This window comes from Salvelinus namaycush, chromosome 27, assembly GCF_016432855.1.
Source record: "Salvelinus namaycush isolate Seneca chromosome 27, SaNama_1.0, whole genome shotgun sequence".
Taxonomy (NCBI): Eukaryota; Metazoa; Chordata; class Actinopteri; order Salmoniformes; family Salmonidae; genus Salvelinus; species Salvelinus namaycush.
In genome coordinates this window covers 12,414,711-12,438,620 of record NC_052333.1, presented here as the reverse complement: position 1 = coordinate 12,438,620, position 23,910 = coordinate 12,414,711, and the positions used below count along the sequence as shown (strand labels likewise).

The window sequence follows — 23,910 nt, the reverse complement described above, 5'->3', positions numbered from 1 at the left end:
GTGTTCCGTTCTCTGCGTTTGGTGACGATGGACAGCTTCGCGCCACTTGGCTAGTTTTGGTTGCTAATTCAACAGACGAAGAGGACATTCTAAATCCAAACAACGATTATTCTGGACAAAGGACCCCTTGTACAAGATTCTGATGGAAGCTCACCAAAAGTAGGACCCATTTATGATGTTATTTCGTATTTCTGTCAAATGTTTAGTATTATTTTCCTGCTCAGATTTTGGGCACTGTCTCGCTATAACGTAAGCTGTATGTCGTACTAAAGTTATTTTTAGAATTCTAACACGATTGCATTAAGAACGAGTGTATCTATCATTTGCTGTACAACATGTATTTTTTAGTAAAGTTTATTATGAGTTATTTGGTCAGAATAGGTGAGTGTCAGAAAATATATCCGGAGATTCTGGAAAAAAGTTGCTACGTTTTCACAATGTATAACCACGGATTTCAGCTCTAAATATGCACATTTTCGAACAAAACATAAGTGTATTGTATAACCTGATGTTATAGGACTGTCATCTGATGAAGCTTATCAAGGTTAGTGAAAAATTATATATCTTTTGCTGTTTTTTTACGATCGCTAACTTTTGCTGCTGATAAATGGGTTGTGTTTTTGGCTATTGTGGTAAGCTAATATAATGCTATATTGTGTTTTCGCTGTAAAACACTTAACAAATCTGAAATATTGGCTGGATTCACAAGATGTTTGTCTTTCATTTGCTGTACACCATGTATTTTTCATAAATGTTTTATGATGAGTATTTAGGTATTTCACGTTGGTCTCTGTAATTACTCTGGCTGCTTCGGTGCTATTTGTGATGGTAGCTGCAATGTAAAACTTTATTTTACATTTATACCTCAAATATGCAAATTTTTCGAACAAAACATAGATTTATTGTATAACATGTTATAAGACTGTCATCTGATGAAGTTGTTTCTTGGTTAGTTTGGTTGGTTCTTGGTTAGTTTGGTTGGTTTTGTGCAAGCTACCTGTGCTGTGAAAGAAATGTCTGTGCTTTTTTGTATTTGGTGGTGAGCTAACATAAATATACGTGGTGTTTTCGCTGTAAAACATTTAAAAAATCGGACATGTAGGCTGGATTCACAAGATGTTTATCTTTCATTTGCTGTATTGGACTTGTTAATGTGTGAAAGTTTAATATTTCTACAAAATATTTTTTTGAATTTCGCGCGCTGCCTTTTCAGTGGAATGTGGGCGGAGTTCCGCTAGCGGAACCCCTGTCCTAGACAGGCTAACAAAGACACATGTCCTCCCATATGCTTAATTTAGAGTTATTTATGCGCATATTCAATATATATCATTGTTGGATCTGTATGTTTTTGGACAATCATTTCCTCCTCCAGTTTAGATGGACGTCATACTATATTTGTGTCTTCCCTTCTCTCCGGCCTATTATATGGACAACGTCGTTTTTATTGATTGTTTGTCAGTGCCAGCTGAGTTGACTACCCTTAAATTTGACATATTACAAAAGATTCTGCTAATGTCTCCAGTCATATAAAGTGCAGTATAGTTGCTTGAAATATGTTTATAAAAGGCCACATTTTTCTTATGCAAATAAAGAAGAAACTTATCTGATATAGCCTAGGCCTACTAGCAGCACGAGAAAGCTAGGATCCTCTTTTAAATAGTGGCCAGTCAAAACTCTGTTTTCACACATGCTTGTGTAATGACTGAGTTTATAAGAACACATCTTTCACTAGGCTCTGTAGGCTATGTGCTCTCTAAGCGTGTTCCATGGTTCTAGGCCTAGGCTACATTTAGAGTTATTTGGCCACTTTAGTTGTGATACAAACCTTATCAAAACATATAGGCCTATGGGCTAGGTTACGTGATGTGTGTGACTACGATTTGAAAAAGTCTGGGAAAAAAGCATGTGCTGCTTCTTGCCTTACTGCACATGCTGGGCATCATTCAGTGATAATACATCATTCACAAATTATAATATTGTCAGCCATCAGACTATTCTTAATTTAATCTTGTCTTTACATATATTACATAATATATGTGTGAAATTAGTTTTGATTTAGAAAAAATACATATCATTTATGCACTTAAATAGATAATGGAGGACGCTTTTCCCGTTGTTCATTTTCATGCCAGCTAGGTAGGCTATACTCATGTTGTAAAATGAAGCAATGTGCTTAATATTAGTAAAGTTGAGAAATAAATATAGTAGTCCTAGCCTATAGAAATCTGATGGGATCCTCCTCTTTTTAATAGAGGCCATCAAAACTCTACAATTGCATAGTCTGTAGAAATGTTGTGCAACATGAGCTCATGTGCTCTCATGGAGTGTTTGATTTGATTTTCGATTGCATTTTCATTGATGTCAGAGTAATTAGAGGAACAATAGAGCTCTGAGTACCAGGCCATTAGAGACTGGCAGTTATCAAGTTTGGTAGGCTTCTAATAACCATCAGCAGCATCAGAGCACAGTTTTGGAGATGCCTAGTTACCGTGACTAAACGATCATGTAGAATTTGACTGCAGTCATGACTCGTGACCACCGGTATGGCGGTAAAATGGTCACTATAACAGCCATAACTCCAATGGACAGTTGTTGGGTCAGGTTTTACCGAATATAACTACAGTACCAGTCAAAAGTTTGGACACACCTACTCATTCAAGGGTTTTTCTTTATTTTCACTATTTTCTACATTGTAGAATAATAGTGAGGACATCAAAACTATGAAATAACAGATATGGAATCATGTAGGAACCAAAAAAGTGTTAAACAAATCAAAGTATATTTGAGATTCTTCAAAGTAGCCACCTTTTGCCTTGATGACAACTTTGCACACTCTTGGCATTCTCTCAAGCAGCTTCACCTGGAATGCTTTTCCAACAGCATTGAAGGAGTTCCCACATATGCTGAGCACTTGTTGACTGCTTTTCCTTCACTCTGTGGTCCAACTCATCCCAAACTATCTCAATTGGGTTGAGGTTGGGGGATTGTGGAGGCCAGGTAATCTGATGCAGCACTCCATCACTCTCCTTCTTGGTAAAATAGCCCTTACACAGCCTGGTGGTGTGTTGGGTCATTGTCCTGTTGAAAAACAAATGATAGTCCCACTAAGCGCAAACCAGATGGGATGGCAAATCGCTGCAGAATGCTGTGGTAGCCATGCTGGTTAAGTGTGCCTTGAATTATAAATGAATCACAACAATGTCACCAGCAAAGCACCCCCACACCATCACACCTCCTCCCCCATGCTTCACGGTGGGAACCACACATGCAAAGATCGTCCGTTCACCTACTCTGCGTCTCACAAAGACACGGCGGTTGGAACCAAAAATCTCACATTTGGATTGCACTTGAAGGAACTTTCAAAGTTCTTGAAATGTTCTGTATTGATTAACCTTCATGTCTTAAAGTAATGATGGACTGCCATTTCTCTTTGCTTATTTGAGCTGTTCTTGCCATAATATGGACTTGGTCTTTTACCAAATAGGGCTATCTTCTGTACACCCCCCTACCTTGTCACAACACAACTGATTGGCTCAAATGCATTAACCTCTCTGGGGTTAACAAGGCACACCTGTTAATTGAAATGCATTCCAGGTGACTACCTAATGAAGCTGGTTGAGAGAATGCCAAGAGTGTGCAAAGCTGTCATCATGTCAAAGGGTGGCTACTTTGAAGAATCTCAAATATAAAATATATTTTGATTTGTTTAACTAATTTTTGGTTACTACATGATTCCATATGTGTTCTCTCATAGTTTTGATGTCTTCACTATTATTCTACAATGTAGAAAATAGTAAAAATAAAGAAAAACCTTGTAATTAGTAGGTGTGTCCAAACTTTTGACTAGTACTGTATGTCACTTCAAGAGAATCTCTCTGTTCTGCTCTCCCCTCCCTGTCTAGGTGACTGAAGACACCAGTCTGGAGCTCATTCAATCCCACGAGCCGTCGGAGGAGGGCCGTCGCCAGGGCTGCCTCTCATTGGACGGTTTCACCAGCTATCTTACCTCCCTGGAGTGCCACCTGTTTGACCCGGAGCACAGCCAGGTGTGCCAGGACATGAGCCAGCCCTTATCCCACTACTACATCAACTCCTCCCACAACACCTACCTCATCGAGGACCAGTTCAGGGGGCCCGCTGACATCACCGGCTACATCCGGGCTTTAAAGATGGGCTGCAGGTGTGTGGAGGTGGACGTGTGGGACGGCCCTGACGACGAACCCGTGGTTTATACTGGTTACACCCTCACCTCGCCTGTCCTGTTCCGCTGTGTCCTGGACGTGATTGGGTGCTTTTCATTCGCAGCGTCAGAGTGTCCTCTAATCCTGTGCTTGGAGAACCACTGCTCCCCCTGCCAGCAGAGAGTCATGCTCCAGCACCTGAGGAGGATCCTAGGGGAGAGGTTGTACACGGAGCCCCTCAGGGAAGGGGAGGGGTACCTGCCCTCGCCCCATGCCCTGAGGGGCAAGATCCTGCTGAAGGGGCAGAAGTTGAAGGAGGGGTGTGGTGAGACGGAGGGGGATGTGACTGATGAAGACGAGGGGGCGGAGATGTGCAAGAGGATGAAGGCTGGTAACAGTGAAGGAGGAGGAGGGGAGGGGGGACAGAAAGGTGGCGGGGGGGGTGTTACTAGTAGTGTGAAAACCCTGACCCCTGCTCCTCCCTCTAAACGGTTCCAGCTTCTGAAGGAGCTCTCGGACTTGGTGACTCTGTGCAAGTCGGTACGCTTCACGGACTTCCAGAAGTCTTTCTCAACCCAGAAACCCTGGGAGTTCTGCTCGTTCAACGAGACCCTAGCGGTGCGCTGCGCCAGCGAGCGCCCGGGAGACTTTGTCAACTACAACAAGCGCTTCCTGTCGCGGGTCTACCCCAGCCCCATGCGCATCGACTCCAGCAACATGAACCCACAGGACCTGTGGAAGTGCGGTTGCCAGATTGTGGCTATGAACTACCAGACGCCCGGGTTGATGATGGACCTAAACATCGCTTGGTTCCGCCAGAACGGGAATTGTGGGTACGTGCTGCGACCCACCATCATGCGACAGGAGGTTTCATATTTCAGCGCCAATACAAGAGAATCTGTGCCGGGTGTGTCCCCTCAGCTGCTCCATGTTAAGGTGAGTGGCTAGCAGATTAACACCACTGCTGTCTGTCTATTTCTATCTGTTTAATAGAGGCTCCTACACACTGCCTGGCTTGTTGACTCCTTCATGGTTGAATGGTATTGTTTTTTATTTAGTACACTTCTCTTGCACCTGAATTAAAATAAGATGTGGGAACATTTCAATCAAACAAACAAATGAACAATCAAACAGACAAACAAACTAACACATAAATTGACACTCAAACAATCAACAAACCAATCCATCCATGCAGGTGATCAGTGGTCAGAACCTGCCCCGTCCGAGTGGTTCTGGAGCTAAAGGAGATGTGGTGGACCCGTACGTCTACGTGGAGATCCATGGAATCCCTGCCGACTGTGCCGAGCGCCGCACCCGCACGGTGGTGGAGAACGGAGACAACCCCATTTTCGACGAAAGCTTTGAGTTCCAGATCAACCTGCCCGAGCTGGCCATGGTGCGCTTCGTGGTGCTTGATGATGAATTCATAGGGGACGAGTTCATAGGTTAGTACTGGAACGAGGGCTAAGGTCAGCTGGTCAGTAGTGGTGGGAGGGCGAAGGTCAGCTCTGCACTGACTGCTAGTCCGGTGTCCAGTCTTCTTTGGGTTGAACTAGGTTAAACTAGTGATACTACAACAACTTTTCAGCCATATGAAGGTCATCACTAGTTCACTGGGGAAGTATCACTAGCTAAGATAAAAAAACACTGGTAGCAGTTAGAGTGAGTGAACATTCACTATCTTCTAATGTCATTTCATTGTCTAACACCACTGTACATCAATTTTAATCCCCCCTGTTTTACCACAGGTCAGTATACCATTCCCCTGGAGTGCTTACAGCCAGGCTACCGGCACGTACCATTACAGTCTCTGACGGGGGAGGACCTCCCGTACGCCCGGCTGTTCGTCCATGTGGCTCTCACCAACCGGAGAGGAGGGGGCAAGTCCCACAAGCGGGGGCTGTCTGTGCGAAAGGCGAGGCGAGGGAGGGAGTATGCTGCACTCAGGGACCTGGGGGTCAAAGCCTTGGATGATGTTTTCAAAATGGCGGCCCCGTCATTGAAGGAAGCCACAGACATGCGGGAGAACATGCAGGTGAGGAGGATAGTCATTTATCATATAGACAGTCACCATTTTCAGATTGAAGGACAGAAATACCTGTATTTACAACGGATGATGTCCAGCTCAGAATAGCCAAGTCACTTCAGGTATATATCCCAACCCCTCGAGGGTCCAATCTCAGTGATCACTAAATTATGACTCAGCTAAAGATGGCTGACATGGTCATTCCTCCAGAGACATCAACAGCTGCAGACTGAATGGAGTAAAACAACACAGAACCAGTGAGATAATGTTTACTGTGTCTAAACTGGCTAGTTAGCCTGATCTATGAAGCTCTGGTTTAGACTGACAGATTATGGTAAGGTTATGGTAAGGTTATGGTAAGGTTATGGTACCTGTAACTGTTAGCATTAGTCTGGCTGTCTAAGTGATGTGGAGTTGCTCTAATCTGTTTAGGCTGGAGATGACTGGGATTCATGCCAGACTATGATGTCGTAGACTAATGCACTAATTCAAACAGACAGTGAAGACACACACACACACACACACACACACACACACACACACACGCAATTGCATGTACACACATAGCTACGTATGGACATAAGTGGGTACGCATGCATGCACACGCACACACACACACACACACCTAAACAGAAGTAAACTCTGAAGGCAAGCATCATGACATCATGAAGAGATTAGAACAGCCTCTCTGTCAATGTCAGTTGTTAAATAAAACTTTTTGATTTAGATTTTAGCGGTTGAATGACCATTCAACTCATTCATTTAATTAGTGTGGTAGTGATACATTCGATTTGTGGTTGTCTCTTTCATTATGTACTCATAAAGCTCCTATAATTCAATCAGATGTTCTCTCAGTGATGGTATCCCAGGAAACCATGTGATAGTTTGTTCCATGACCCACCCTCGGAAACTCTAATCACTTAGTAGGGGATTACAGTATGTAATCCCACTGCATCACTAATACAGGGAAAGTGTGTGTATGTTTGTGTGGGTGTGGGTGTGGGTATGGATGTGGCTGTGTATTTCTGTGTGTGTGTGTGTGTGTGTGTGTGTGTGTTTATATACAGTGTCTTCAGAAAGTATTCAGACCCCTTGACTTTTTACACATTTGGTTACATTACAGCCTTATTCTAAAATGGAATAAATAATATTATTTTATCAGCAATCTACACACAATACCCTATAATGACAATGCAAAAACAGAAAGTTTAGCAAATGTATGAAAAATAAAAAACAGAAAGACCTTATTTACATAAGTATTCAGACCCTATGCTATGAGACTCGAAATTGAGCTCAGGTGCATCCTGTTTCCATTGATCCTCCTTGAGATGTTTCTACAACTTGATTGGAGTCCACTTGTGGTAAATTCAATTGATTGGACATAATTTGGAAAGGCACACACCTGTCTATATAAGGTTCCACAGTTGACAGTGTATGTCAGAGATAAAACCAAACCATGAGGTCGAAGGAATTGTCCGTAGAGTGCCGAGACAGGATTGTGTCGAGGCACAGATCTGGGGAAGGGTGCCAAAAAATGTCTGCAGCTTTGAAGGTCCCCAAGAACACTGTGGCCTCCATCATTCTTAAATGGAAGAAGTTTGGAACCACCAAGACTCTTCCTAGAGCTGGCCGCCCGGCCAAACTGAGCAATCGGGGAGATGGGCCTTGGTCAGAGAGGTGACCAAGAACCTGATGGTCAATCTAATAGAGCTCTAGAGTTCTTCTGAGGAGATAGGAAAACCTTCCAGAAGGACAACCATCTCTGCAGCACTCCACCAATCAGGCCTTTATGGTAGAGTGGCCAGACAGAAGCCACTCCTCAGTGCAAGGCATGTGACAGACCGCTTGGAGTTTGCCAAAAGGCACCTAAAGGCTCTCAGACCATGAGAAACAAGATTTTCTGGTCTGATGAAACCAAGTTTGAAGTCTTTACCCTGAATGCCAAGCGTCACGTCTGGAGGAAACCTGGCACCATCCCTACAGTGAAGCATGGTGGTGGCAGCATCGTGCTGTGGGAATGTTTTTCAGAGGCAGGGACTGGGAGACTAGTCAGGATTGAAACAAAGATGAACGGAGCAAAGTACAGCGAGATCCTTGATGAAAATCTGCTCCAGAGCGCTCAGGACCTCAGACTGGGGCAAAGGTTCACCTTCCAACAGGACAAGACCCTAAGCACACACCCAAGACAACGCAGGAGTGGCTGCGGGACAAGTCTCTTAATTTTGATTTATTTATTTTATTTCACCTTTATTTAACCAGGTAGGCTAGTTGAGAACAAGTTCTCATTTACAACTGCGACCTGGCCAAGATAAAGCATAGTAATTCGACACATACAACAACACAGAGTTAGACATGGAATAAACAAAACATACCAACAATAATACAGTAGAAAAATAAGTCTATATACAATGTGAGCAAATGAGGTGAGATAAGGGAGGTAAAGGCAAAAAAAGGCCATGGTGGCGAGGTAAATACAATATAGCAAGTATAACACTGGAATGGTAGATTTGCAGTGGAAGAATGTGCAAAGTAGAAATAGAAATAATGGGGTGCAAAGGAGCTAAATAAATAAATACAGTAGGGGAAGAGGTAGTTGTTTAGGCTAAATTAGTACTGAGTACTGAGTAAAGGGTCTGAATACTTATGTAAGTGTGATATTTCATTTTTTTTATTTTTAATAAATTGGCAAATTAAAATTATTAACAGTTTTTGTTTTTTTCATTATGGGATATTGTGTGTAGATTGATGCGGGGGGAAACTATTTTAATCCATTTTAGAATAAGGTTGCAACGTAAGGGGTCAAGGGGTCTGAATACTTTCTGAAGGCACTGTACATATGCGTGTTGCCTTAACAACCCCGTCTCTCTCTCTCTCTCTCTCTCTCTCTCTCTCTCTCTCTCTCTCTCTCTCTCTCTCTCTCTCTCTCTCTCTCTCTCTCTCTCTCTCTCTCTCTCTCTCTCTCTCTCTCTCTCTCTCTCTCTCTCTCTCTCTCTCTCTCTCTCTCTCTCTCTCTCTCTCTCTCTCTCTCTCTCTCTCTCTCTCTCTCTCTCTCTCTCTCTCTCTCTCTCTCTCTCTCTCTCTCTCTCTCTCTCTCTCTCTCTCTCTCTCTCTCTCTCTGTCCCTGTCCCTGTCCCTGTCCCTGTCCCTGTCCCTGTCCCTGTCCCTGTAGAACTCGGTGGCAGTGTTCAGGGATCTGTGTGGGGTGTCAGCGGTGGCTAACCTCATGCAGTGTGTGTTGGCCCTGGGGGCCCGAGTTGCGGGGGCTGACGGGGCCCCCCTGCTGCTGTTTGAGCTGAAGGAGCAGTACCCCTCCATGGAGTCTCAGGGGCCCCTGCCGGACGTCCTACGCAGGGTGGTGTCCACTTACGAAATGGTGAGAAATAATTAATCAATCAATCCTTCACATTAGATTTTTTGTAGGGCTTTGGGTTGTGAATACAGATTAAATGAAGTTGATTGTTTCTTTCTGATTCTTTGATGTTTTTAACCACTCTTTCTCTATGGCCCTCTCCTCTATCACCCTTCCCCCTCTCTCTCGCTCTAGCTCTCCCTTCTCTCGCTCTCCCTTCCCCCTCTCTCTCGCTCTCCCTTCCCCCGCTCTCCCTTCCCCCTCTCTCTCGCTCTCCCTTCCCCCTCTCTCTCGCTCTCCCTTCCCCCGCTCTCTCGCTCTCCCTTCCCCCTCTCTCTCGCTCTCCCTTCTCTCTCTCCCTTCCCCAGCTCTCTCGCTCTCCCTTCTCTCGCTCTCCCTTCTCTCACTCTCTCGCTCTCCCTTCCCCTTCCCCCTCTCTCTCGCTCTCGCTCTCCCTTCCCCCTCTCTCTCGCTCTCACTCTCCCTTCTCTCGCTCTCCCTTCCCCCACTCTCTCGCTCTCCCTTCCCCCGCTCTCGCTCTCCCTTCGCTCGCTCTCCCTTCCCCCGCTCTCTCGCTCCCCCTTCCCCCGCTCTCTCTCCCCCACTCTCTCTTTCTTTCTCCATCGCTCTCCCTCTTCCCCGCTCTCTTTCCCTTCCCCCACTCTCTCTCTCTCTCCCTTCCCTTGCTCCCCCTTCCCCCACTCTCTCGCTCTCCCTTACCCCACTCTCCCTTCCCCCTCACTCTCTCACCCTCCCCTCCCCTCTCTCTATCTCCCTTCCCTCTCCCCCCTCCCTCGCTCTATATCTCCCTTCCCCCTCCCCCTCCCTCTCTCTAGATCTCCCTTCCCCCTACCTCTCTCTATATCTCCCTTCCCCCACTCTCCCTTCCCCCTCACTCTCTCGCCCTCCCTCCCTCCCCCCCTCCCTCTCTCGCTCTCCATTCCCCCTCCCTCTCTCTATATCTCCCTTCCCCCCTCCCTCTCTCTATATCTCCCTTCCCCCTCCATCTCCCTGCCTCCCTCTCTGTCTCTCTCTTTGCCAGCATCCCCCTTCTCTCTCTTTCTCCCATACCTCAGAGAAGTGTAATTGATAATGGATGCTTGGCTGGTCAGATAGCTTTTTTTAAATTGAACAATCCACTGGGCAGATAGCTGCGCTTTTAATTGAACCATCCACTGGGCAGATAGCTGTGGTTTTAATTGAACCATCCACTGGGCAGATAGCTGTGGTTTTAATTGAACAATCCACTGGGCAGATAGCTGTGCTTTTAATTGAACAATCCACTGGGCAGATAGCTGTGGTTTTAATTGAACCATCCACTGGGCAGATAGCTGTGGTTTTAATTGAACAATCCACTGGGCAGATAGCTGTGCTTTTAATTGAACAATCCACTGGGCAGATAGCTGTGGTTTTAATTGAACCATCCACTGGGCAGATAGCTGTGGTTTTAATTGAACAATCCACTGGGCAGATTATGTCTGGGGTCATCTGTCTACAGATATAGGATCTTAATTTGAGCCAGTTTAATACAGCAGGAAAACAATCCTGCAGCAATAGGAAATGTAAATTATTATGTGGATAAAATGAATGGACATTTTTGTAGCCATTTTTCATAAAGGAAAAATCATGTCAGAAATTTCAAAGGGAAAATTACATACTTCAGAAGCATTTTGAAACCTCAAATACACTACAAGTTTTACATTTCCTGTATAGCGGGAATGTTCTCCTGCAACAGGGTGATCAAATTAAGATCCGACACCTGTAGGTCATTATGTAAGTAGTTTTGTTACGTAAGATGTCTGATATCTGATGACAATATGTCTCTGTCCTGTTCTCTCTGGTTTATAGAGGTATCTTTATAGCTTTCACCTTTAGCTGTGTCCCAGAGTAAAGCCAGAGAGATTTTAAATTGATTAATGATTGACTAAAAAGTGCTTACTTTCGCAAACGTCCCCGAACGAGATGAAGTAGACTGTCGTGTGTGTGTGTGGGAAATTTCCCATGACACACAATCACTTACACTTGCTTTAGTGGAACAGCCAGGAAAGGGTTCACAGGAGATAACTATGCCTCTTTTCATTTTGAATAATGATTCAATCTCAAAGTGGAAAAATTTAACTTTTTAATTTTGTGTAATTTTTCAATGTTTAACAACTGCAGAGCTTTCCAGGTGAGAAATGTGCGTGCATGCGAGCGCTTGTGCGAGCGCGTGTCTGTGTGCGAGCGCGTGTCTGTGTTTTAGGCTTATGGGTTAAGTTTAGGGTCAGGGTTAAAATTAGTGTTAGGTTAGAATAAGGGTTAAGGTTAGGTTTAGTTTTAGGGTTTGGGGTTAAGGTCAGGGTTAACGTTAGGTTACTGGTCTAGCGTTAGGGAAAGAGGAATTTGAATGGGAATAATTATTTTGGTCCCACTTAGATAGTAAACCCAACGTGTGTGTGTGTGTGTGTGTGTGTGTGTGTGTGTGTGTGTGTGTGTGTGTGTGGTGTGCTTTGAGAATGCATCCTCATCCCTGATGGATCAGAGTGAGAAGCGCTCACCCTGGCCCTGAATATTATTAGCATAAATGTGAATCTCATTCCGCTAAGTGGCTCTCACGCATTGACTTGACACACATTGCCGTGTGTGTGTGTGTGTAGTGGACAGACCCTACGGAGCAGCAGTGTTTATCTTCATTTGTCGAACACCAGACTCACAAAGTGGGGTCATGTCCCAGAAGGCATTGCACTAAGTGTTTAGTTAAAGTATCAAAAGTATCAGGCTTTTGGTCTTAATCTGTCTGGGGTTATTCATGAAATGTATGCTATTTTTAGCATAGTTGTAACGCTTAACTGATACATATGTTTTGTGTGTGTGTCTAAATAATGAACTGATCTTGTGTACTCTGTCTACAGATGATCCAGGCGAGCAGAGCGGTGATCGAGCTGTCAGACGGAGTCTACGACAGGATCCTACAGATACAGACAACAGGTGAGAGAGAAGGAAAGAGAGAGGAGAGAGAATATACTGTACATAGAGAGAAAGATGGAACGTTGTGTTGGCTAGTTAGGTGGTTAGAGAGCAGGCAGGATGTTCTTCTTCAGTCAACAGCCCAGTAGCTGTGAGAAAGCCTTGCCTACAGGCCCTGCCAACAGACTCTCCCGCTGAGACATCATCAACAACACCCTGAAGCCTGTAGTCTGCTGAGACTTCCATGGCTATGTCCCAAATGGCACCCTATTCCCTATATAGTGCACTACTTTTGACCAGAACCCTATGGGCCATTTGGGACCCACATCATCTCTCTACCTCACCAATCACAGGAGCTATTTTCATCCTGGCTCTGAGGCAGATCTGTCAATATGTTACTATTAGATTAGTTTGTTTATTGACTGAGCTCTTGATTTGTGTGGGCGATCTGTAGTTTGTTTTGGCATAAGCTCTGGGTACAGGTCAAGATGGCCTTAGGCACAGATCTAGAATCAGTTTATCCTCCCCAAATCCTATCCTTAACCGATAGAGGTGGAAATGCAAAACATACCTTAGATCAGTCTCTAGGGGTAACTAGGCGGAGCAAGGTTTGTTTACCCCGCAGCGACTCTGGTTGCTGGGCATCATGGGTAGGCTGACAGAACTTGGCAAGACAGTCATCGCCATGGTGATAAACAGTGAGCATTCCGTGGTTGCCAGGAGATGGTGATTGATTCGCAGATGAAAAGGTAGTCTGTGAGGAGAGGATATTGGTTTGAGATGCGTGGGAAGTCTGGATAGAAAGGCTCAATAACTAGATATAGTTATTTGGCCGGGATAAGCAGACTTTGGCCGGGATTCAATGCAAGACGCGTTAAAACGCAGTGCACTATAACATACTTTTTAAAGGTAATTTACGCTTGAGCCAACATGCGCAGGATTTACCGTGAATGTGATCTCCGCAAATGTTGGGGAAAATAACTTTAAAAGGCTCATTGTTGGCTGTATAGGCCTAATGAGCAAACCTCATAGGGCTCTGGTTAAAGATAGTATACTATATAGGAAATAGGGTACCATTTGTAACACAGACTTTTTAATAAACCTTCATAAAGACAGTTATGATAATTGTGCTGCAGGGTTTTTGTGAGGCCCTAGGAGTCAGAGGAGAGCTGAGGAGAGGGGATGAGAGGTCAGCATATATATTGTGGTGCAGGGTTTTTGTGAGGCCCTAGGAGTCAGAGGAGAGCTGAGGAGAGGGGATGAGAGGTCAGCATATATATTGTGGTGCAGGGTTTTTGTGAGGCCCCAGGAGTCAGAGGAGAGCTGAGGAGAGGGGATGAGAGGTCAGCATATATATTGTGCTGCAGGGTTTTTGTGAGGCCCTAGGAGTCAGAGGAGAGCTGAGGAGAGGGGATGAGAGATCAGCATATATATTGTGGTGCAGAGTTTTTGTGAGGCCCCAGGAGTCAGAGGAGAGCTGAGGAGAGGGGATGAGAGGTCAGCATATATATTGTGCTGCAGGGTTTTTGTGAGGCCCCAGGAGTCAGAGGAGAGCTGAGGAGAGGGGATGAGAGGTCAGCATATATATTGTGGTGCAGGGTTTTTGTGAGGCCCCAGGAGTCAGAGGAGAGCTGAGGAGAGGGGATGAGAGGTCAGCATATATATTGTGGTGCAGAGTTTTTGTGAGGCCCCAGGAGTCAGAGGAGAGCTGAGGAGAGGGGATGAGAGGTCAGCATATATATTGTGCTGCAGGGTTTTTGTGAGGCCCCAGGAGTCAGAGGAGAGCTGAGGAGAGGGGATGAGAGGTCAGCATATATATTGTGGTGCAGAGTTTTTGTGAGGCCCCAGGAGTCGGAGGGGAAGAAGAGTTCTGGCCCGTGCTGATCTCTCTCTGTTCTGTCTGTTCCGCTCGGCTACACAGGGAAATAGAACGTTTCCCACATGCACACACACAACGGAATGCCCTGGCACTCAAGCCAAGCGTCGCCTAGCAACTGCACTGGCAGGTAGGCAGGCAACCAACGTGGTGCGTATAAGTGTGTGTGTTTGTTTGTGTGTGAAGGGGAGGGTGGATTTAGTCAGTGTATACGAGATGATGTGTATAAGTGAGTGTTGAAGTTAGTGGGTTGTTTTCAGGTGTATGTTAGAGAGAGAGAGGGAGGGGGAGAGAGGGAGAGAGAGGGAGGGAGGGAGGGAGGGAGGGAGGGAGGGAGGGGAGAGAGAGGGAGGGAGGGAGGGGGAGAGAGAGGGAGGGAGAGGGAGGGAAAGGCTGAGGGAGAGGGAGGGAGGGAGGGAAAGGCTGAGGGAGAGCATTAAACAGTAATATATACTGAGTTGCATTCAGGTCTGCGTTGCGTTGTGTTGGTTGTGTGGTGTTGCTCAGGATGTTGTGTTTAAAAGTTCCCTCACAGTATCGCTCCTAGCAGTGTGTGACCGGTGTTAACCCACTTCCTTGTCTCCATGGAGATGGTGATAAAGTGTGACAGTGTCCTGGGGCAGACAGAGAAAGTCAGGCAGAATTTACACACTGCAGCACACGCTCAATCTGACCAGAGGGACGTGAGGACGAGGAGTCTGCCCTCTTTCTCTCTCTTTAATTCAGGCCAGGATTAAACCAAAGGCACATTGTCAACAAGCTCATTCCACTGTGGACAATACACATTTTAAAGAAAATATTTCCAACGTTTGCGGAGATTCACGGCAAACATTGAGGATGTTGGCTCAACCATAAATGACCTTTAAAAGTCAAAAGCAATGCGCAAGTCCCCACCGGGAGGTCTCAATCGCTTTATTCTTGTATTCAGATCTCTTAACTCTCTACCTTTCTCTCCAGGTGTGTGGGTAAAATCACTGGGAAAGCCAAGCCCCCCCCCCCCAAACAAACATGTTACAACCTGTTTGCTCTATAACCTGTTAGTTCATATGCCTTGACACTGTGATATATAGTGTTAAGGCCGAGGCAATAAGAAGACACAGTGGCAGAATAAATTCAACCACACATTTGTTTCATTGCGAAACCGGAGAGCAGCATCTGTCTGGTGAAGTCCACAAACATACAGTGCATTCAGAAAGTATTCAGACCCCTTCCCTTTTTCCACATTTTGTTACGTTACAGCCTCATTCTAAAATGGATAGAATATTTTTTTCCCCTAATCAATCCACACACAATGCCCCATAATGAGAAAGCGAAAACAGGTTTTTAGACATTTTTGCTAATTTATTAAAAAAGTCAAAAACTGAAAGACCTTATTTACATAAGTAGTCAGACCTTTTGCTATGAGACTTGAAATTGAGCTCAGGTGCATCCTGTTTCCATTGATCACCCTTGAGATGTTTCTACAACTTTATTGGAGTCCACATGTGGTAAATTCAATTGATTGGACATGATTTGGAAAGGCACACACCTGTCTATAAAAGGTCCCACAGTGCATGTCAGAGCAGAAACCAAGCCGTGAGGTCGAAGGAATTGTCTGTAGAGCTCCGAGACAGGATTGTGTCGAGGTACAGATCTGGGGATGCTGCAAAAAATGTCTGCAGCATTGAAGGTCCTTAAGAACACTGTGGCTTCCATCATTCTTAAATGGAAGAATTTTAGGAACCACCAAACTCTTCCTAGAGCTGGCTGCCTGGCCAAACTGAGCAATCGGGGGAGATGGGCCTTGGTCAGGGAGCTGTGGAGGCAATCTCAACGCTGTGCGTTACAGGGAAGATATCCTCCTCCCTCATGTGGTACCCTTCCTGCAGGCTCATCCTGACATGACCCTCCAGCATGACAATACCACCAGCCATACTGCTCGTTCTGTGCGTGATTTCCTGCAAGACATGAATATCAGTGTTCTGCCATGGCCAAGCGAAGAGCCCGGATCTCAATCCCATTGAGCACGTCTGGGACCTGTTGGATCGGAGGGTGAGGGCTAGGGCCATTCCCCCCAGAAATGTCAGGGATCTTGCAGGTGTCTTGGTGGAAGAGTGAGGTAACATCTCACAGCAAGAACTGGCAAATCTGGTGCAGTCCATGAGGAGGAGATGCACTGCAGTAGTTAATGCAGTTGGTGGCCACACCAGATACTGACTGTTACTTTTGATTTTGACCCCCTCCCCCCTTTGTTCAGGGACACATTATTCGACTTCTGTTAGTCGCATGTCTGTGGAACTTGTTCAGTTTATGTCTGTTGAATCTTGTTAGTTTGCAAGCCCTGCCATGAGTGTCAGAGCCAGTGTAGTAGGATTCAATCTTCGTCCTGTATTGACGCTTTCCCTGTTTGATGGTTCGTTTGAGGGTGAAGCAGGATTTCTTATAAGCATCCTGATTAGTTTCCCGCTCCTTGAAAGCGTCAGCTAGCTCGGTGCGGATGTTGCCTATATTACAGTATCATTTCCCTTTGGTAGGATAGTCTAGACCATAGATCATTGAGTTTGTTTTCCAGTGATTGCACCGATGGCAATGGCGATTTACTCACTCGCCTATGAATCCTAACAAGGCACCCCGACCTTCTCCCTCGGTATCTCCTCCTTTTCTTCACGCTAATGAAGGGGATTTGGGCCTGTTCTCCGGAAAGCAGTATATCCTTCGCGTCAGACTCATTAAAGAAAAATATTTCTCCCATTCGAAGTGAGTAATCAATGTTCTGATGTCCAGAAACCTTTTCGGTCATACGAGATGGTAGCAGCAACTTTATGTACAAAATAATTGAAAAAACTACCAAAATAGCACAATTGGTTAGGAGCCTGTAAAATGGCAGCCATCCCCTCTGGCGCCATCATTCATAAAATACAGGTGTGCCAAGCTTATATCGTCATACCCAAGAAGACTCGAGGCTGTAATCACTGCCAAAGGTGCTTCAACAATGTACTGAGTAAAGAGTCTGAATACTTATGTAAACATAATATTTCTTATTTTTGCAAAGATGTCAAAAACTGTTTTTGCTTTGTCATTATAGAGTACTGGGTATAGATTGATGAGGTGAAAAAAAGAAAAAAAATTACATTTCTTTTAGGATAAGGCTGTAACGTAACAACATTTTGAAAAAGTCAAGTGGTCTGAATGTACTGTACTGCATGTAACAAACAGTTACATGACCAACAGCATGGTCAAGCAAGGTAAGGTTTCCGACTTTTTCGGACTACTAAACAACTATGAACACCGGAGAGTTAACGCAAGTCGCAAAGAAAACAGGAGCTGCCTCCACTAGTACAGCACCATTTCAACTTCAACGTCATCTAATCACCTCTGCTTATTCTAATAAAATTACATTTTATTCGTCACATAAACATGTTTTTAGCAGATGTTATTGCGGGTGTAGCAAAATGCTTGTGTTTCTAGCTCCAACAGTGCAATAATATCTAACAATCCACAACAATACACACAAAAGTAAAAGAATGGAATTAAGGAATATATAAATATTAGGAATATATAAATATTAGGATGAGCAATGTCGGAGTAGCCTTAAATAATAGCTATTAACACAGTGACAACTAAAAGATACCAACAACTATTTTGTCCAATAAACGTAAGCTAAATACTGTATGATGTGGCTGTCCATGGTACTAATTTCTGTGTGTGCGTGTTGACTCACCCAATGCCATCCTCCTCTTTCATGTTGCCTAAATGGTCTATGATTTTGATTATTTTGTTGTGCTAGGCTACCTGGCTAAAATGCTTGCTCGCTAGCCTAACTTCCTTTCATGGGTAACGTAGCGCCAGGCCAGCTACTTGAACTTCCATCCTTTCAGGCAAGGGACACAATGTATGAATTTATGGTTGCATCAGAATCACTGTTATAATCATTGGCCCGTACGGAGAATTAAGTAAAACCGCAAGTCCAAATCCCCATCTCCAGCCATGGCTAATTTTAGCTGGCTAGCTAGCCACCGGAAGACAATGACCCAACGAGATGCAAAAATGTATTTGTTTTGTCAGTGACGTTTGGCTTCTGATGTGATTGGTCTGAAGCCAAATACAATCTGGTTTCCCTTAGCACTTTTTTTGGTGCTCCAGAACCATTCACAGCTGAGCTCACTCAGTTTAGCTCAACGCTGATTGTCTATTATTTAATTATTTTTTTTGTCAAGGTAGGCCACATGCTCGCTGGCTTCCCTTGCATTCAAAGATAGCTGCAGGGACTATTTTTGACCAGACAGCATCCGATTGATTCACTACACGTACAGAGACAGAGGGGCGCTGTTTCGCTCACTCAGATGCGAAAGATATTCTGGCTTCCCTTGGCATCCATGAATACACACCACTGTTTCTCTCTGTGGTGTAATAGACTGGTGAAGACTTTTGATTGAATCACAAATACCAGACACCACCAAACCACTGACCTGAGCCAGTGTTGGGCCTTGGTTAATACACAGAGAGGTTGAGGCAGTCTTGGGCCTTGGTTAAGACACGGAGAGGTTGAGCCAGTCTTGGGCCTTGGTTAATACGCGGAGAGGTTGAGCCAGACTTGGGCCTTGGTTAAGACACGGAGAGGTTGAGCTAGTCTTGGGCCTTGGTTAAGACACGGAGAGGTTGAGCCAGTCTTGGGCCTTGGTTAAGACACGGAGAGGTTGAGCCAGACTTGGGCCTTGGTTAATACGCGGAGAGGTTGAGCCAGACTTGGGCCTTGGTTAAGACATGGAGAGGTTGAGATAGTCTTGGGCCTTGGTTAAGACACGGAGAGGTTGAGCCAGACTTGGGCCTTGGTTAAGACATGGAGAGGTTGAGCTAGTCTTGGGCCTTGGTTAAGACACGGAGAGGTTGAGCCAGACTTGGGCCTTGGTTAATACGCGGAGAGGTTGAGCCAGTCTTGGGCCTTGGTCAATACGCGGAGAGGTTGAGCCAGACTTGGGCCTTGGTTAAGACATGGAGAGGTTGAGCTAGTCTTGGGCCTTGGTTAAGACACGGAGAGGTTGAGCCAGACTTGGGCCTTGGTTAAGACATGGAGAGGTTGAGCTAGTCTTGGGCCTTGGTTAAGATCTGGAGAGGTTGACAAAGAGGGAAAGGTTCAAGATTGTAATATTGTGTATGTATGTGTGTCTGTGGTCACCTAGCCATGGAGTTCCATGAGAAGTTAAAGCCCATGGCAGTGAAGGAGGGGCTTAAAGGTCGTAAGGTCACCAGAGCTGTGGAGAGTTTCAGCTGGAACATCACCATATTGAAGGTGAATACACACACACACACACACACACACACACACACACACACACACACACACACACACACACACACACACACACACCCACATCCACATACCACAGAATATTGCCAGTCTGTTTCCACATTGGCCAACTCAGACCAACTCCTCTCTCTCTCTTCCTATCCTTCCCCTTCTCTCTCTCAGGGGCAGGCAGACCTGCTGAAACGGGCTAAGACGGAGGTGCAGGAGAACATAAAGCAGGTCTACTACGCTGCCCTGACCTCTAACCTCAGTAAGGGCGGGACAGGAGAGACAACCCACACCCGGCGCAGCCTGGACGCCCTTCCTTCAATGTCGGGTACAGCTCCGGCAAGAAGTTTCCCTTAGGCACAGACAGGTCTAGGAACAGTTTACCTGTCTGAAATTATATATCGAACCATAAGGGGGAAATGTAAAATCTGACCGTAGGTCAGTTTCTAAGGGCACAATCGTCCTATTCTGAGGATTGGCAGGGTAATAAGAAGTTGCTACATACGTTCTATAGTGATAGGCTCCTTCTGCATCTCATCCGGGGGCTGCTGGAGATTAGTCTGCCATTTTCTCCACACAACGATGAGGAGGAAGGAAGATGGACTCAGTTGAAGAGAAAAACTCCCGTTATAGCACTGCCAGGAGGGAGGAGTAATGTCGAAGACACTGGAGACAGGAATGTAGAGAGGAATGAAGGAATGAGGTCTGAGAGAAAGAGAGAGAGACAATCAGACTGCCCTGTCCCCTACTTTGTATGCAGCTGTAAATAAGAAATGTTTAATCCTGCTCTCTCTGGGGCCGATTCAGACCCGAGTTATGCACTTGTAAATGGAACTTAATTCCCTTTTTATGCGCTTTTCTCAAAAACATATTCTGACCTTGAATTTAAAAAATGTTTCAGCCAGGTATTCTTTCAGGGTGGAGATCAGAGAAATGAATAAATAAAAAAACTGAAATATCACATTTACATAAGTATTCAGATCCTTTACTCAGTGCTTTTTGAAGCACATTTGGCAGTGATTACAGTATTGAGTCTTCTTGGGTATGACGCTACAAGCTTGGCACACCTGTATTTGGGGAGTTTCTCCCATCCTTCTCTGCAGATCCCCTCAAGCTCTGTCAGGTTGGATGGGGAGCGTTGTTGCACAGCTGTTTTTAGGTCTCTCCAGAGATGTTCGATTGGGTTCAAGTCCGGGCTCTGGCTAGGCCACTCAAGGACATTGAGACTTGTCCCGAAGCTACTCCTGCATTGTCTTGGCTGTGTGCTTAGGGTTGTTGTCCTGTTGGAAGGAGAACCTCCACCCCAGTCTGAGGTCCTGAGCACTCTGGAGCAGGTTTTCATCAAGGATCTCTCTATACTTTGCTCCATTCATCTTTCCCTCAATCCTGACTAGTCTCCCAGTCCCTGCCTCTGAAAAACATTCCCACAGCATGATGCTGCCACCACCATGCTTCACCGTAGGGATGGTGCCAGGTTTCCTCCAGACTTGATGCTTGGCATTCAGGCCAAAGAGTTCTTGGTTTTATCAGACCAGAGAATCTTGTTTCTCATGGTCTGGGAGCCTTTAGGTGCCTTTTGGCAAACTCCAAGTGGGTTGTCATATGCCTTTTACTGAGGAGTGGCTTCTGTCTGGGCACTCTACCATAAAGGCTGGTGGTGGAGTGCTGCAGAGATGGTTGTCCTTCTGGAAGGTTCTCCTCAGAAGAACTCTAGAGCTCTATCAGATTGACCATCAGGTTCTTGGTCACCTCCCTGACCAAGGCCCATCTCCCCCGATTGCTCAGTTTGGCCGGGCGGCCAGCTCTAGGAAGAGTCTTGGTGGTTCCAAACTTCTTCCATTTAAGAATGATGGAGTCCACAGTGTTCTTGGAGACCTTCAATGCTGCAGACATTTTTTGGTACCCTTCCCCAGATCTGTGCCTTGACACAATCCATTCGATCTCATGGCTTGGTTTTTGCTCTGACATGCACTGTCAATTGTGGGACCTGTCAACTGTGGAACCTTGAAAGGCACAGGTGTGTGCCTTTCCAAATCATGTCCAATCAATTGAATTTACCACAGGTGGACTCCAATCAAGTTGTAGAAACATATAAAGGATGATCAATGGAAACAGAATCCACCTGAGCTCAATTTCGAGTCTCATAGCAAAGGGTCTGAATACTTATGTAAATAAGGTTTATTTTTTTTATACATTCGCAAAAATGTCTAAAAACCTGTTTGCTTTGTCATTATGAGTAGTTTGCTGAAGATATTTTTTATTTAATCCATTTTAGAATAAGGCTGTAACGTAACTAAATGTGGAAAAAGTCAAGGGGTCTGAATACTTTGCGAAGGCACTGTATGCTGTTTTCTTACCTTAATTCCACCAACTTACCTGCGAGGAAAGGATGGGTCGAGCAACCTGTCAGTTCCAGGTGGAACAACATCTTCATTTTTCCTGATACAAATAACACCATTCTCCACACACTGTAATTTACAAATTGATAAGAGCTATTGATTTGGTCTACGTAAATGAGTAAACCATTTGGATAAGGGGATAGTAAATATAAATGACAATTGTTTAGAACTATTTTACCTTGTTGATCACTCCAGATGAATGTGAAACCAGTCATATGTCAGTAAACTGAAGCATATCAACATTTCAACATATCAACTTTTCCACAGTGATTTTGATGAAATGCTGGCCTTATAACTTGCAGGAATGAAATGTGGAGACTCAAGCTATAGGCTTCTGTAGCCATGCGCAAATAATAGTATAGCGCCAAACCTACCGAGTTGATTTATAGAATGTTTTAATTATATGCCCCGACTTCTCACCGTATTTTTTACAATTTGTATTGTGTTAAATATTAGCCACTATCGGTAGCCACCGTCCGTTTTACCCACATACATTTATCTGTCACTTTAATGTTAGTTTCCTTGCATTTTGCATCATTCCATTACATTGTTAGTGTACCTTTTATTTCCTATGTCACGTTCATGTGGTTGTTCCTAAGGATTGCTAGCAATAGTGGATCACATAAGGCTAAAGTATTACAAGTTGTGCAATAATTTGGGCTCTGTAGCCTATTTGAATCATTATGGAACGCAGAGCATACATAGTAGTTTAAACCTGGAACCTGTTTGTACGGTTCACGACGACTGAACTGTTGTCATCACAGTTCCATGACAAATACCAACATGGTCAGTGAGGATTATTAGGGTAGATTTATAGAACTACTGTTCCAACCCCTATTGGGTTTCTCACCTTCCAATATTTAATGGATTGAACAATTTGAATATGGAAACTTTCAGGATGAATCAAAGCACAATTTTTGATTCACCAATATATTTTGTGCATAAAAGCCATCCAAATGCATTTTTATTTTTTTTCAGAAATACTTTCCTAACCCTAAATAATATGCAATGATCGGAGTATTTTTAAATCTACCAACTGGTGCTGAAAAGGAGACGTGTATTTACATGGCTTTCTTTCATTAATCCCTAATATTCTGAACAGTTCTCTCCATATATTGTCTGCCGAGAAAATTCTAATTAAAGGTATGCAAAATTTTAAGGGGTGGCTTTAGATAAATGTACTGAAAACTCCACAAGAAAATCTGTTGGTCAGCCAGTGGGAGGGTTTTCAGCTGTGTAATTACATTGATTCAGCGTGCGTAAGGGAACCACACCTGCAAAGCCAATTACGCACCTACATAAGGTAAGTCTGAATACCAACTACTGACAAGTGAGTAGGAAAGGGGTGCGTAGGAAAAGCGTACATTTCCTATGTCTGAATCGGGCCCTATGTGCAATGTTTGTTACTCTTGATTTGTGTTTATTTTGGGGTGAGTGAAGAGAGGGTTTTCAGGGTCATTCAACTGATGTTGTAAGACAAGTTGTCTCTTGATAAATTGACATCAATATCTCCTCCAAACCATACCCATTAGATGTATTACCAGACCCAAACTAGGTCGCAGTTTTTCCTCAACTGGCCTACCTGGTTAAATAAAGACTAAATAAAAAACTATATGCAAATAAACCAGTTCATTTATAAACTGGCTGTGTCTTTATTACCATAAAACAGTGCTTTCAAAAATCACACAGCTTTGACCCTGGACTCTTGATAGCCACACATGCAATCAGAGACAAAACCAGGGCCTGACATCAAAGAGAGGCCACAAGGTATTGAACTGGCATTTTCAAATGTCACACACATCAGTCTGGTCATCACTTTGACCGACAACACACGAAGGGGTCAGGCTCTATTCAATTT

At 44.6% G+C, this 23,910-nt stretch overlaps 1 protein-coding gene across 1 annotated transcript in view; it reads left to right on the top strand.

The window, feature by feature from the left end:
• Nucleotides 1-20,597, top strand: part of LOC120022038 (inactive phospholipase C-like protein 2) — a 32,325-nt gene extending 11,728 nt beyond the window's left edge. The window contains exons 7-14 of the mRNA XM_038965834.1: nucleotides 3,903-4,583; nucleotides 4,665-5,117; nucleotides 5,377-5,626; nucleotides 5,930-6,216; nucleotides 9,377-9,580; nucleotides 12,448-12,523; nucleotides 19,538-19,647; nucleotides 19,828-20,597. Of these exons, the coding sequence (XP_038821762.1) occupies nucleotides 3,903-4,583; nucleotides 4,665-5,117; nucleotides 5,377-5,626; nucleotides 5,930-6,216; nucleotides 9,377-9,580; nucleotides 12,448-12,523; nucleotides 19,538-19,647; nucleotides 19,828-20,010 (2,244 nt within the window). The 3' untranslated portion in view covers nucleotides 20,011-20,597. The remainder of the gene's footprint in view (nucleotides 1-3,902; nucleotides 4,584-4,664; nucleotides 5,118-5,376; nucleotides 5,627-5,929; nucleotides 6,217-9,376; nucleotides 9,581-12,447; nucleotides 12,524-19,537; nucleotides 19,648-19,827) is intronic.
• Nucleotides 20,598-23,910: the final 3,313 nt, after the last annotated feature.